A 13778-nucleotide genomic window follows, 5' to 3' on the forward strand; every position below is an offset into this window, starting at 1 on the left:
AGCAGCAGAAGAAGAAAAATATTGTTTGTATATGATCCTGTTTGGCTTTACTGCACCGCTGAGTTCATTACATTGTAAGTAGGTAACAGGGGTTAAGTGCTGGCCCGTGTGCAGTGACTCACGGCAGTTTGTAGTGTCGACTGTTTGGTGATGCTGGGGAAAGTGGTTAAGAGCACATTAACATTGCTCCTCCCCCTTCAAAATATTGGGACACAGCCTCTGAAAATCTTCCATTTGACATTTTCAGAAACAGATTAGGTCTGTTCGACCGAGGATGCCTGTGGTTAATATCACCTAACCTTCAGAGAGAAGGGGGGCGGCAGAGAGGCAGGCTGGTGTGCGGAGGACAAGGGCTCTTCTGACGGCCCCACAGTGTCCCCTCGACCTCGGATCACAGCTGTTCTCGCCACGTCTCAGCCCCAGCCCCGTGACTGAGAGGCAGAGCAGGGACTGGACAAGTCCACTGGCCATCACATTCCTCAGCCCTGTTGACTGGCTTAGAGATGAGCCTAGAAAACACTGTTTGCTGGCACTTCTGTGAAGTGACCTTTCACTCTTTCCTGCTGAGCATGAGCCCAGAGCATTTTGCAACCACATGAGACCTGAGATAAAGCCAATGCAAGGGAACTGGGAATCCAGAAAGAGAGAGAAGCTGGACAAGAGGACACAGTGGAAAACCCTGGACCAAGCTGTGCCTGAAGCCTGCCAGTTTCCCCCTCCCAGGGCATTCTATTACAACAGTGCCCTAAATCCTCCTGTTTACTTAGGCCAGTTTGAGTCGGGTTTCTGTCATTTGCAATAAAAGCAGCCTAACTGGTACAAAGGAAAAGAAGACAGTCATCTCCACGAGCCCTCACACTGGCCTGTCAGGTAGGTGAGCCCCTCACCACGTGGCATGGAACACTTGTGGGTTCAGGAAGCCAAGCAAGTTACCATCTCCTCCGAAGGCCTGTGTTTCCTAAAGAAATTTGCTACATGATATCAGGCACTGTGACTTCTCATCGAGATACACTTGCTCTGATTTGCTGGCTGTTGGTGATGTCAGGATAATGCTACTGATCCATGGATTAGAGCTCTTTTGCCCTAGTGGGGAGGGGCTTACACGCAGCTGTCCACAGAGGCTCCCTACGAGACCGGTGGTGCTCGGTGTGGACATCAGTCCATCCCTTTGTCCCTCCGTTCATTCATTCATTCACAAACGCTGACTGGCTACATACAGTGTCCTTGAGTAAAACATGAAGGAGGGAGAGGATAAAGATGCGCTCCCTGCCCACAAGGGTCATGGATTAGGGTGGGACAGGAAGACAACTTCACTAGAATCAGGACAAAGGGATACAGAGCTGGGTGCGGGTGGGGGGGGTGGTGCGGGCGGGTTTAGGGGACGCAGCTCTCGCTGGCTGGGAAGTGAAGTCAGACCAGGCTTTCCAGGGGATGAGAGTCCTGAGGGTGGCGAGCCAGCAGGCCCTGGAGGGTGCAGGAGGCGTTTCGGGCGAGGACCGGCCTTAGGAAAGGGCAAGTGCGATGCCCTCAATACACAGCAGGTGTTTCAGAGGCTAAACATGGAGCCTGATGGGGAGAGGAGGCCAAAGTGAGGGAAGATTTGGGTCTGTCTTGAGAGCAGAATGGCCCCATAAAATCTGATCACACATAAGTCACCAGCAAACACGATTACACAAGTTTAAGATCTGAACGCCAAAGCCAAACACAAACAATTTCCAGATTAGCCTCCATTCTAGAGCAGTCAACAGGAGACTTTCTTCTATTTAAAAGATACTGAATATCAAAGCAAAAGCAATGCAGCCCATCACTTATATCCCCAAAGTGATGGACACCTTTTTTTTTTTTTTTTTTAAAATATGGAATGCTCCACAAATTTGTGTTATCCCTACACAGGGGCCAAACTCATCTTCTCTACATCTTTATAGTATATGAGCTGCTGAGGTGAGCAGACGGACACCGTTGTTAGGTCTGGGAAATAAATGCTGTGCATCCGCTGTGGGTGAGGATCCAGGCTCTGAAGTCCAAGCGGAAAGGAGGTCCATACACACCCTTGCCTACCTGCAGCTCCCTGGGGACCCCACGTCCTTACCTGGAGATCAAAGAACCTGCTGTAGCGCCGGTAAATGGCCTCTGTGGAGCCACTGGACCACGTGACCCGGATGATGTAGACCTGCAGGCAGGAGCGGAGACGGCCGTTAGCATAGAGGCAGCCTCTCCACCGCCAGGGCTCTAGAGCAAAGCACAGGGGCCAGAGGCAGGAAGGCCTGGGTTTGACTCTCAGCTGCTCTAGAGCAAAGCACAGGGGCCAGAGGCAGGAAGGCCTGGGTTTGACTCTCAGCTCTGCCCCTGACCAGCTCTATGACTTGGGATAGGCTACTCGCCCTCTCTGAGACCCAGCTTCCTTCTCGGTAAAATGGGTATGATACCCTCGCCTGTGAGAGTTGTGCAGAGCATCACAGGAAATCGAGTCTAGGAAAGCATAAGCACCCTGCTTATCTCAGGAGATGCTGTTATTTTCAGGACTTTTTACTCTCCACTCAATTCAGAGAGCCATCGGGCTGGCTATTTTGTCAGCATCACTCTTAAAGCTTGCATTTGTCCGAAGTCACAGCGATCTGTGGCTCTCAGCTCCCTCGAGTTTCCCATAAGCTTAGCCATTGTGTCATTTCCTCCAGCTAGGACCTGGGCTGAGTTACCGCTTCCCTCTATGTGCAGTTTCTCCATCTGTAAAGTGTGCTGATAACATCTGCTTTTGCTGCCTACCAGGATAGCGTGAGGCTCCAATAAAGCAGAAGATGGGAAACCACTCTACAAACCACAGGGCCATGCTTCTAATCTCTGTCACTAACTGAGGCACGACATCGACAGGCAAAACAAGTGACGACAGGTCAGAGGCCTCTGGCTGGGGACGCTGGTGGCCCTGGACCCCACCTGGGTACTCATGGGATAAGGGATAAGCACATCCATTTCTGCTTTGCACAAATGATCTGTGTTACAGGGTGATTTTGACATGTAAAACACACATGTGTGAAAGCCATCTAGAAACAGAAATAAACCCGAGGGGCTGGGTGTTAATAGAGGCACAGGATTACACAGGCAAGGCTTCTGACTCCATGAGTAGAGAGTGAGCTGGGAGACAGCACATGCATCAGTTCAGTTCAGTCCAGTTCAGTCGCTCAGTCGTGTCCAACTCTTTGCGACCCCATGAATCGCAGCACGCCAGGCCTCCCTGTCCATTGCCATCTCCCAGAGTTCACTCAGACTCACGTCCATCGAGTCCGTGATGCCATCCAGCCATCTCATCCTTGGTCGTCCCCTTCTCCTCCTGCCCCCAATCCCTCCCAGCATCACAGTCTTTTCCAATGAATCAACTCTTCGCATGAGGTGGCCAAAGTACTGGAGCTTCACCTTTAGCATCATTCCTTCCAAAGAAATCCCAGGGCTGATCTCCTTCAGAATGGACTGGTTGGATCTCCTGCAGTCCAAGGGACTCTCAAGAGTCTTCTCCAACACCACAGTTCAGAAGCATCAATTCTTTGGCGCTCAGCCTTCTTCACAGTCCAACTCTCACATCTATACATGACCACAGGAAAAACCATAGCCTTGACTAGAATGACCTTAGTCGGCAAAGTAATGTCTCTGCTTTTGAATATACTATCTAGGTTGGTCATCACTTTTCTTCCAAGGAGTAAGCGTCTTTTAATTTCATGGCTGCAGTCACCATCTGCAGTGATTTTATAAATGAGGATAAATAACATGTGGACAGTGGAAATCACTGCAGAGCTGACTGCAGCCATGAAACTAAAAGACACTCGCTCCTTGGAAGAAAAGCTATGACAATCCTGCTGCTGCTGCTGCTGAGTCGCTTCAGTCGCGTCCAACTCTGTGCAACCCCATAGACAGCAGCCGACTAGGCTCCTCTGTCCCTGGGATTCTCCAGGCAAGGATACTGGAGTGGGTTGCCATTTCCTTCTCCAATGCATGAAGTAAAAAGTGAAAGTGAAGTCACTCAGTCGTGCCCGACTCTTAGCGACCCCATGGACTGCAGCCCACCAGGCTCCTCCATCCATGGGATTCTCCAGGCAAGAGTACTGGAGTGGGTTGCCACTGCCTTCTCCAATGCATGAAAGTGAAAAGTGAAAGTGAAGTCGCTCAGTCGTGCCCGACTCTTAGCGACCCCATGGACTGCAGCCTACCAGGCTCCTCCATCCATGGGATAACAATCCTAGACAGCATATTAAAAAGCAGAGACATCGCTTTGCTGAAAATGGTCCATCTAGTCGAAGCTGTGGTTTCTCCAGTAGTCTTATACCAGTGTGAGAGTTGGACCATAGAGTCTGAGTGCTGAAGAACTGGCGCTTTTGAACTGTGATGCTGAAGCTGAAGCTCCAATGCTTTGGCCACCTGATGTGCAGTGCTGACTCACTGGAAAAGACCCTGATGTTGGGAAAGACTGAAGGCAAGAGGAGAAGGAGGCGACAGAGGATGAGATGGTTGGATGGCATCACCGATTCAATGGACAGGATTTTGAGCAAATAAGCCTGGTGTGCTGCAGTCCACGAGCTTACAAACATTCAGACACAACTGAGTGACTGAACAACTACGGCAGACATCATTATTTCTTGCATTTATTTTTTTTAATCGGAGCATAACTGCTTCACAATGTTGCGTTGGTTTCTGCCATACAACGTGAATCAGCTGTGAGTATACCTACATTCCCGCCCTCTTGAGCCTCCCTCCCACCCCCAAGTCTATGTCAGTGCAGAGTGCTGAGCTGAGCTCGCCGTGTTACGCAGCAGCTTCCCACTAGCTATGTTTACACATGGTAGGGTATACATGCCAATGCCACTCTCTCGATTCATCCCACCCTCTCCTTCCCCTGCTGGATCATTATTTTACTGTGTTGATAAACCTTTCTTTCAACCAGAGTGCCTGGACTTCTCTCCTGGGAACCTCCTCTCCCACCTCAACATAGTGCTTTAGACACCACGCTGGGTACCACTGTCCACGGGGCTGGTTAAGGAGTGGTCACATGACCCATACCAGGCCAAGCACAGGCACGAAGAACGAGCCCTGGGACTTCTGCTCCAGCCCCGAGGAAAACAAGCTCTCTCTTCCCTGAGGTTGCTGTGCTGTTAGTTCACGACCCGGCGTTGCTGGGGGACCATCTCATCATCACTTAGCAGGACTGTGCCTGAGAATGATGCTAGTATCAGATTTCGGATGACACAGTCTGACCCTTAGATCCAGCTCTGCACGTAGCTCAGTCTACTCCTGGTCTCTCCAGTTTCCTGAGCCAGTAAATCCTGGGCCACGCCCACACTCCGGGATTATTTTTGAAGCCAGTTTGAGCTGGGTTTTTGACACATGTAATTTAGTCCTGACTGGCACAGGAAGCGGGGCAGGAGAGCTCGCTGAACCTTGAAGTCACTGTGGTGTGCCTTGAAGGGCACGTCGATCCAGAGTGCAGGAGAGGAAGGAAGAGGCCGTGGGTGGTGGGCTACGATGGTGGGGCAAAGACCAGCTCAGGGAGCACGGGGGCCATGCCTGGCAGTGGTTTCCAAGGTGGTTTTAAACGAAGTCTCTTCCCAAATGAGTTCTTGCTAGGATACCTTCATTCAAAACAGGAAAAGGAGGAGCAGCTTTGGGCAGGGGGAGCCAGAGCCCACTGTAAACACCAGGGACTTATGGGAGAAGTTTCTCCTGGTGAGAAGAGATGAAAAATTGAAAGACAAATCAGGACAAGGTGGGAGGTGCCCTTGAATGCCCAACTCAGAGGTTCACCGGGGACGGCCTCTCCAAATCCAACATCTATTTCATTTCAGTGAAGCAAGGCAGGTAGGAAGGAACCGTTCCAACTGGTTGGAACACTTTCCCAACCCCCAGAGCCTCGGTTTCCTTATCTGTAAAATGGGGCCATAACTTATGATGGTTATCAGAAATAAAGCTCTGAGCTCCTTGCCTGGCAGAGAGGAAAGGTTCAAGAAATCTTAGCATCCTGCACTCTGATTCCCCAATGCCTACCCAGCCTCTGTTTTAGAAACAAGTGATTTCATGATTTCACCACGGATTCATGTATCTTGGCCCTTTTCTCTCCCTGTTCTCTCCCTCTAGTCCTGGGTTGTTTATGGAGCCAAAGAACAGGTCACGGCATTCTTTGGGAGACAGAGTCACCCTGGAAAAGTGATTTTACAACAAAAAGAGTTGTTATCAAAGCCACCCCAATAGTCATTAGTGTTATGAAAAAGAAAACACCAATTCTAGTTCACTAGAATGAAGTAGACAGTCGGATAGTCCGGACCCTACTCTTGGAGAGCGGGAAGATGGGCAATAAACCAGCTGGTGAAGAACCATGTGTGTGATTTAAGTTACAGTCAGTGCTAGGAAGGACCCCAAAGCCTGCTGTGAGGCACGAGTGGTGGGGGTGGGCGTTCCTGGAAAGGAAAGTCCCTCTGGGAAGCAGACTCCGAACTGACACCTGAAAGATGAGGAACTGGTCTGGAGAAGAGCTGAGGAATGTGTATTCCACACAGAAAGGGAAGCGCAAACAACAATATGCAGGCTGGAAAATGCTTGGCCTCTCGGAGGGACCAGAAGACCATGATGGCAAAGCAGAGCTGGCGGGGAAGGGGCTGTTCCCAGGAGGGGCAGCGGCGGCGTCGCCGCAGGCTTATAAGCCAGGGCGAGGACCTTCATTCTGTTGAAGGTTTGAGAGACGCAGGGGTTGGGGGGAAAGCATGAGATATAATTTAATGTATGTTTAAAAATAAATACATATATATAGATAGATAGATAAACATACCCATGTACATACCTCTGGCTGTTGTGTAGAAAATGGTCTTGAAAAGGGGCAGGGAAACTAGTAAACGGGCTTCCCCACATCTGAAAGGGACCACGGAACCCAGTCAACCCAACGGTCCCACCTTCCAGATGGGTAAACTGAGGCCCAGAATACACCTTACCAAAAGCCCCCATCCTGGGGGAAGTACAAGCAAAGTTTAGATGACTATCTGTGAAGGACAATGCCAATGTGGATTAAAAAACAAGGAAAAAGAGATAACTGAAGATGTAAAAGCCAACACAGAGCACACACCCACACATGGAGAAATACAATTCTGCTTACACAGTTCATTCTTGGCCTCTTGCTTACAGTTTTTAAAGTTCTGTCCCTATGGTTCAAGAACTCTGCAGCAGATCTAGTTGGTTTACTGGAATCAACCTCTGAACACAATTTGATAGCTTCAATTTTTAGGCACAGATCTAACTTTTTAATAAGAATTGTCCCTCTGCAGGGCTTTGGCCCTGCCCAGGGCGTGGGGGCTGGTGAAGGAGCCCGTGTGCTGGGCTCTAATGCCAGCCCCGCTGTTGGCTGAAACTCACAAGGTATCGGTCTCTCTGGCCACAGCATCCTCCTCTCTAACATGGGCACAGGAAACCAACTTATGGTTCCCAAGGGGTAAGCAGAGGAGGGATAAACTGGGAGGTTAGGATTAACATATACACACTACTATATATAAACCAGATAACTAATGAGAGCCTACTGCATAGCACAGGGAACTCAATCCTCTATAATATGGGAACAGAGTCTAAAAAAGAGTGGCTATATGATAAGTACAACTGATCCACTTTGCTGTGTACCTGAAACTAACACAACAGTGTAAATCAAGTATATATAAAAATTAATTAAAAAAGAAATAAAATGGAATGGGGATAGTAACTTCCCCCGAGGACTCACTATAATAACTGAGGTACATAGGGCCTTGTCCAGTGCCCGGCGCCCACGAGCTGTGTCTGGTGTTCCGGCTGACCTGGTGCCCCCTTCTCTCCTTTTGGTGACAGCCCCCAATTCCCCTTGAAGAGTCACTCCTCTCCCTTCCCTTGTCTTTGTGACAGAGAGTGTCACGTTCCAAACCTGGCTACCAGAGTACTATCGGTCCCTGGTTTCAACAATGGCTCAGGGATGGGCCCGTCACCCAAGCCAGGCTGATGAGACTCAATTCTGGACTTCTGATGGTACAATCAGGAAAGAGACTGCTTTCCTCAATGCAGTGACTAACTGGGAGACCATCACACCGAGACTTAAAGACGGAGAAAGTGCAGAAGCAAGCAGAGCTCAGAGCAAGAGAGACGTGCCAAGTCCTATGATGTTGTTTGAATCCCTGGATCCAGCATCCTGGACATTACCTAGACACAGGCCCAAACTTTTCCTTACTTATTCAAGTCAGTTTGAGTGAGTTTCTGTTACTTTCAACCAAAGCAATCCTAATACATCTAATCTTGGCTTCTAGATTATATCCCAAACACAGTTAATACTCAGTGGCCTGGCATTAAGAAATTAAAAGTAGCCTTTTTCATAGCAGCATTACTCAGAGCAGCCAAAAGGTGGAAACAACCCAAGTGTCCACTGATGGATGAATGGATAAGTAAGTTGTGGTATATTCATACAATGGAATATTACTCAGCCTTAAAAAAGGAAATTCTGCCATATGCTACAGTATGGATGAAACTTGAGGACAGGAGGTGCTAAGTGAAATAAGCTGGTCACAAAAAGACACATGCTGTGTGATTCCACTCATAGTAGGTACTTAGAGTAGTTAAATTCCTAGAGACACAAGGGAGAATGGTGGTTGCCAGGGACTGGGGAAAGGCGAATGGAGAGTTAGTGTTTAATGGGTTACGGAGGTCCAGTTCCGGAGATGAAGAGAGTTGTGGAGATGGAAGGTGGTGATTGTGAGTGCACTCAGCACCCCAAAGCTGGACCCTTACAAATGCCTGAAATGGTAATGTTTATGGCATACATATTTTATCACAATTTAAATAATAAGCAGATATCCTTCAGAGATTTACACAGTACATGTCATACTCCCTGGAAACGACACTGTAATTTTATAGTGTAGTCCTCAAAACGTGTTGCATACCTGAAGAACTTTTATACCCAGAATATATTTTCAAAAACACAAAACCAGCTCAACTGTAAGGAAACAACCAATCTGATTACATGATGAAAAAAGACCTAAACAGACACTTTACTGAAGAGGATATATGGATGGCAAGTAAGTGCATGAGAAGATGTCCAGCATCATTAGGCATTACAGAAAGGCAAATTAGAACCATGATGAAGTATCACCATACACCCACTCGAATGGCTGAGATAGGAGATGCTGACAAAACCGTGGGGCACCGGAACTCTCAGACATTGCTGGTGGGAGAGCAAGGTGGCACAGCTACTCAGGAAAGATCCCTGATGGGTGCTGGACCACTGGGTGAATGGTTATTGGAGAAAGGGAGGGTCACACAGGCTGAAAATATTACCCCAGGATTACTCTCCCCAGCAAAGGGGGAAAATATCCCTTTTCAGTGGAGAGATCTGGTGACCACAACTGTAATAGTGATCAAACCTAACGTCACCAATAAGAGGGATAATTAGACACTGAACGGTCCCTGAGGTGATACAATAGAAGTATACAGAACCTTCTGGCAAGTATTGATACCAAAATATTTAACCTGAACCTCAAGCCTCTTGACCCAAGTTTCAAATAGGAAATAGAGGAGGTAGAGAAACAAGCTAAATGACACCAAAAGGAAACAATCAGACAGATCCAGAAGATGGGATGGTTTACAAGCCCACTCACAGGGCAGAGTGCAAATGCTACCTCCTCCAGAAAGCCCTCCCTGACTGCTCCCACCCCATCAATGTTAGGTTGGGTCTCCGTGGCACATGTCTGCTTGGAACCCACTTGCTCATCACAGAGTCAAGCACATTCGACAGCAATTGCTGAGAGCAGGAACCATCACTGTCTTATACACACACTGAATGCCCTGCACTGAGGTCAATGGAAAATCCATACTTTGTGGGAAAAAAATGAGGAAGAGACAGAGAAGCCAGGAGGCCCAGCCCTCTCTGGTCTGTCCCGCTTCAGCACAACCCTTCACCAGGAGCAGCTGGGACGCCCTTGCTCTGGGAATGAGGAAGCAGAGACTACAGTGGTGTCTGAGGGCCACCGAGGGCTTCCTCTCGCTCCCCACAGGAGGCTTTAAACTGGAATTAGCCCCCATCAAAATCCCTTACACAATCTCAGCAGCAGAGTCTGCATGACTTACTAAGTCTAGACTCCCCAGGTCTGGGTTTCCCACAGGGATTCAGAGTCACCAGGGCCAGACATCCTGAGCTTCTACTTCCTCTGAGGCTGCAGGGAGATAAACTGGTGGCGAAGGGCAGGATGAGGTGGGGGCGATGAGTCATAACTGGGTGCTCGGGGTTGAGGTGGGCTTGGTCTCCCCCAAATCCTCGTGAGCTTGCAGGTCAGGCGAACACTTCCCATGCTGCCCTGTTGAGGGCTGGAGGTTCAGAAATGCAGTGACTTGCCTGAGGTCACAAGCTACTCTGTGTAGTGCAAGGACTCCGCCCTCCCATTACTTCTAACCCCAACAGCCTTGCCACCCCAGGGAACCATGCCCTCACCCAGCAGCTGGGCCACAGCTGGACTGGCGAGGTGCCTGCTCACTTTCTATCTTAGAGCTCCTCCTTAGAAGCCTCCTGCTGGAGGCTTCTGAGTTCAGGACTTAAGAGGGCCTGGACTCACCCTCTGCCTCCATCTCAACTAGCTGCGTGGTCTTGGGATAGGGGCCTGACCTCTCTGCAACTCAGCTTCCTCCTCTGTAAAAACACGGGGATCATAATAGCATCAACCTCGGAGCTGGTGTGATAATTAATGGGAAAACGCACAGAGACTGCCTAGCATGGGCCCTGGCACAGGGTAAATGTTCCATGAACAGAAGCCACCGTCGTCATTATCCTCACTAAGGGCTAAACACAGGGACATGAAGCTGAGGGGACCTTGCCCCTGCTCTCCGTCTTGGCAGGTAAGCCCCCCAGAGTCCCCTCTCCAGTCCCCATCTCCCCAGGCCCTGCCCCTTCCACTATCTTCTCTGAGCCCACGGCCGTGCAGAGGGACTGCCCCTCCAGGGCTTGGGCACGGGTCTCCCAGCTGCTGGATGAGCCAGGGCGCTGCCCCTCCCACCCCAACCCCTGGCCTCCGTCTTGGCGGAGGGGAGCTGCGTGTCTGCTGGGCCACCAGAAACATGTGAGCCTGCTTGGTGCTGGGGCTTCAGCGGCCCTGACCCTTCCTCTCTCCGGGCTGAGGACCATCCCAGGGAGGCCCAGGGCAGTCTGACCTGCCAGGAGTCATCATGAAGAGGATGGAAACCCCACCTGCTCATAGATGCCATTAGGTGTCCTGAAGCCTGGGCCACAGGAACCCACCCTGTCCTGGGGCCTCCAGAGACCACTTTTCTTCCACTTAGAGTGCTTCTGGGAGATGCCAAGAATCCATCCATGGACCCCCTACATGAGAAGTGCCCGCTCTCCCATCTCACAGGCAGGGATGGTGTCTCTCAGGAAGCTGAAAACAGACCTGAGGACACTGGCTCTGAGAGGTCTCTGCTGCAGCCCGAGCCACCTCCAGTTTGCGACAGACGTCTGGTCTGCAGAGCAGGATAAAGGAGGGAGACACAGAGGAGCCTTGCTCAGCTCCCACGCGCTCTCCAGATCCTGCCTCTGGGGCCGGCCCCCCACCCAGGGCTACTGGGACACAGGACAGGGGATTGGCCTTCCAGTTAACTCCCCACTTGGCATGAAGAAGGTGCGTTTGCAGCTAAAAGAATTCTGTGGTTTCGGGGCAAGTTCAGGCATCATCTTAGCTATAAGAACAGATTTCAATCTCAAAAAAATTATGTATACAATATATATACGTATGCATGTGCTTGTGTATATTTAATTTGTGTAGTTACATTCTGGAGAAAGAAATAGCAACTCACTCCAGTATTCTTGCCTGGAAAATTCCTTGGACAGAGGAGTCTGGTGGGCTATATAGTCCATGGGGTTGCAGAGAGTTGGACACGACTGAGCAAGTGTGTGCACACACACACACAGAGTGACATCCTACAGTCACTGTGAATACTTAGTGAGCACAGAACAGCCGCTCCCAGGGGAAATGAGAGTTGGGGTCTTGCAAGCCTCTGATCACAGCATTTTCACCTACTAATCAATAACACACAGCCTGGTTGTATGTTTCTCTTTAATGACACCTTACTTCGTGTATATTGTTCATTCACTAACCTTGAACTCATCGCCAGTGGCGCTGTAACTAATGTTTGAACAAAGCTTACCTAACACCTATATTTTCTCCAAAAGGCACAACACAGCCATCCTGAGCTTAGGAACCCTAGACTGCCCTTCAGCGCTACATTTGAGGTCATTTTAAACAGTGAAATGGCTGATGAAGAGCATAAGAATGTAAAGAGTGTAGCACTGAACAGACCAGGACAAAGACGCTTATTCAGACTATTAAGAGCTGGAACAAGAAAGCAGAGGCCGCTGTGTTCAACCCCAGCTGGGAACACGCCCATCAGGCCGCACACAGTTTCTGCTGCCATGCACATGCCCACGTCTGCAAGCGACTGGGAAAGCACTGCAAGTATTGGTTGGATTAGAAATAAAGTTCAGCAAACAGGCAAATCCCCAAACATGAAATACGCCAATAACACGGGTGGACTATATTATACATAAATGTGCATATGTACATAAACCGCTGATATATATAAATGAATAGACATATAAATGTACACATGTGGTTTGCTCTGGGTTGGCAGGGATATTAGACTTTAAAAATTCTCTTCTTGAGACTTCCCTGGTGGTCCAGGGTCCACCGCTTTGACCCCTCGTCTGGGAAGATTCCATATGTTGGGGTCCAGCTAAGTCCACGAGCCACAGATACGGAGCCCACGCACCCAGAGTCCACGTTCGCCCACAAGAGAAGCGCCTGCAGCCAGAAGCCCACGCACCATGGCGGGGAAGCAGCTCCCGCTTGGTGCAGCTGGAGAAAGCCTGTGTGCGGCAATAAAGGCGCAGCACGGCCAAAAATAAACGAATATTAAAAGATTCTCCTCTTGGTGCTTTCTTGTAGTCTTCATATTTTCTGCAGTCTGTTTTCTTTTAAAGTCAGAAAAAAAAAAGTCACTTTCCTAGAGAACAGGAAGCAATGTCTGACTCCGAGGTGGAACGAGCCGCACTACCCCGGCCCATGCTCTGGTGCGCCAGTCCAGATCACGGAGCACCCCGGGTGCAGATGCAGCTGAGGACAGAGGCGGGAGCGCGGGGCGGGGAGGAGCTGGGAGTGGGCAGAGGGGGGCCTCGGCCCTGACCGCACTCCAAGTTTGGGGAGGTCCTTTGCCCCTTTCAGCCTCTGTGTTCTCTGAGGATAAGGGGATAAGGATGCTCGTCCTTCTTATCTCACGGGCAGAGACTGAATGAGGTACTTTTTTTCAAAGCTCCTGAGATGGAATCTACCTTGGTCAGAATCTCTGCTCATGGCTGGGATTTGAGAGAGAATGTTCCATAAACCCTTCCTATGGCCTCCAGTCACCTCCTTTGGCAGGTCCCACCTAGCCCCATGGGGTTGGGGGCTCGCAATGCCCGGAGGACCCCATTAAACACACAGAAATTTACATTCCATTTCTAAGTGGCAACAGCCAAGAGGTCACCCGTGAACAAAGATTTAAACCAGAACAAAGTTTAGAGGCCTATAAAAAATGCCTGGAACCAGGCCTGGGCACGGCTATGTAGCGGTCCAGAAACGGGCAAGCCCCAGGCAGCTCGGTTTAACTGCCATGCCCTCTCCCTGCAGACCCACTGGCCCAGAGCTCTGCCCACAGCCTCGGCCCTGGGAGAGGCCCCAGAACTCCACTGATACAGCCTCCCCAGGGCAGGATGATATGAA

At 49.9% G+C, this 13778-nt stretch overlaps 1 protein-coding gene across 1 annotated transcript in view; it reads right to left on the reverse strand.

Annotated features, from left to right (window-relative positions):
• Window positions 1-13778, reverse strand: part of SH3PXD2B (SH3 and PX domains 2B) — a 122458-nt gene that overhangs the window by 85477 nt on the left and 23203 nt on the right. The window contains exon 2 of the mRNA XM_069556057.1: window positions 2090-2170. Coding sequence (XP_069412158.1) covers window positions 2090-2170 — 81 coding nt within the window. The remainder of the gene's footprint in view (window positions 1-2089; window positions 2171-13778) is intronic.

This window comes from Ovis canadensis, chromosome 16 (genome assembly GCF_042477335.2).
Source record: "Ovis canadensis isolate MfBH-ARS-UI-01 breed Bighorn chromosome 16, ARS-UI_OviCan_v2, whole genome shotgun sequence".
In the NCBI taxonomy this organism is placed as follows: domain Eukaryota; kingdom Metazoa; phylum Chordata; class Mammalia; order Artiodactyla; family Bovidae; genus Ovis; species Ovis canadensis.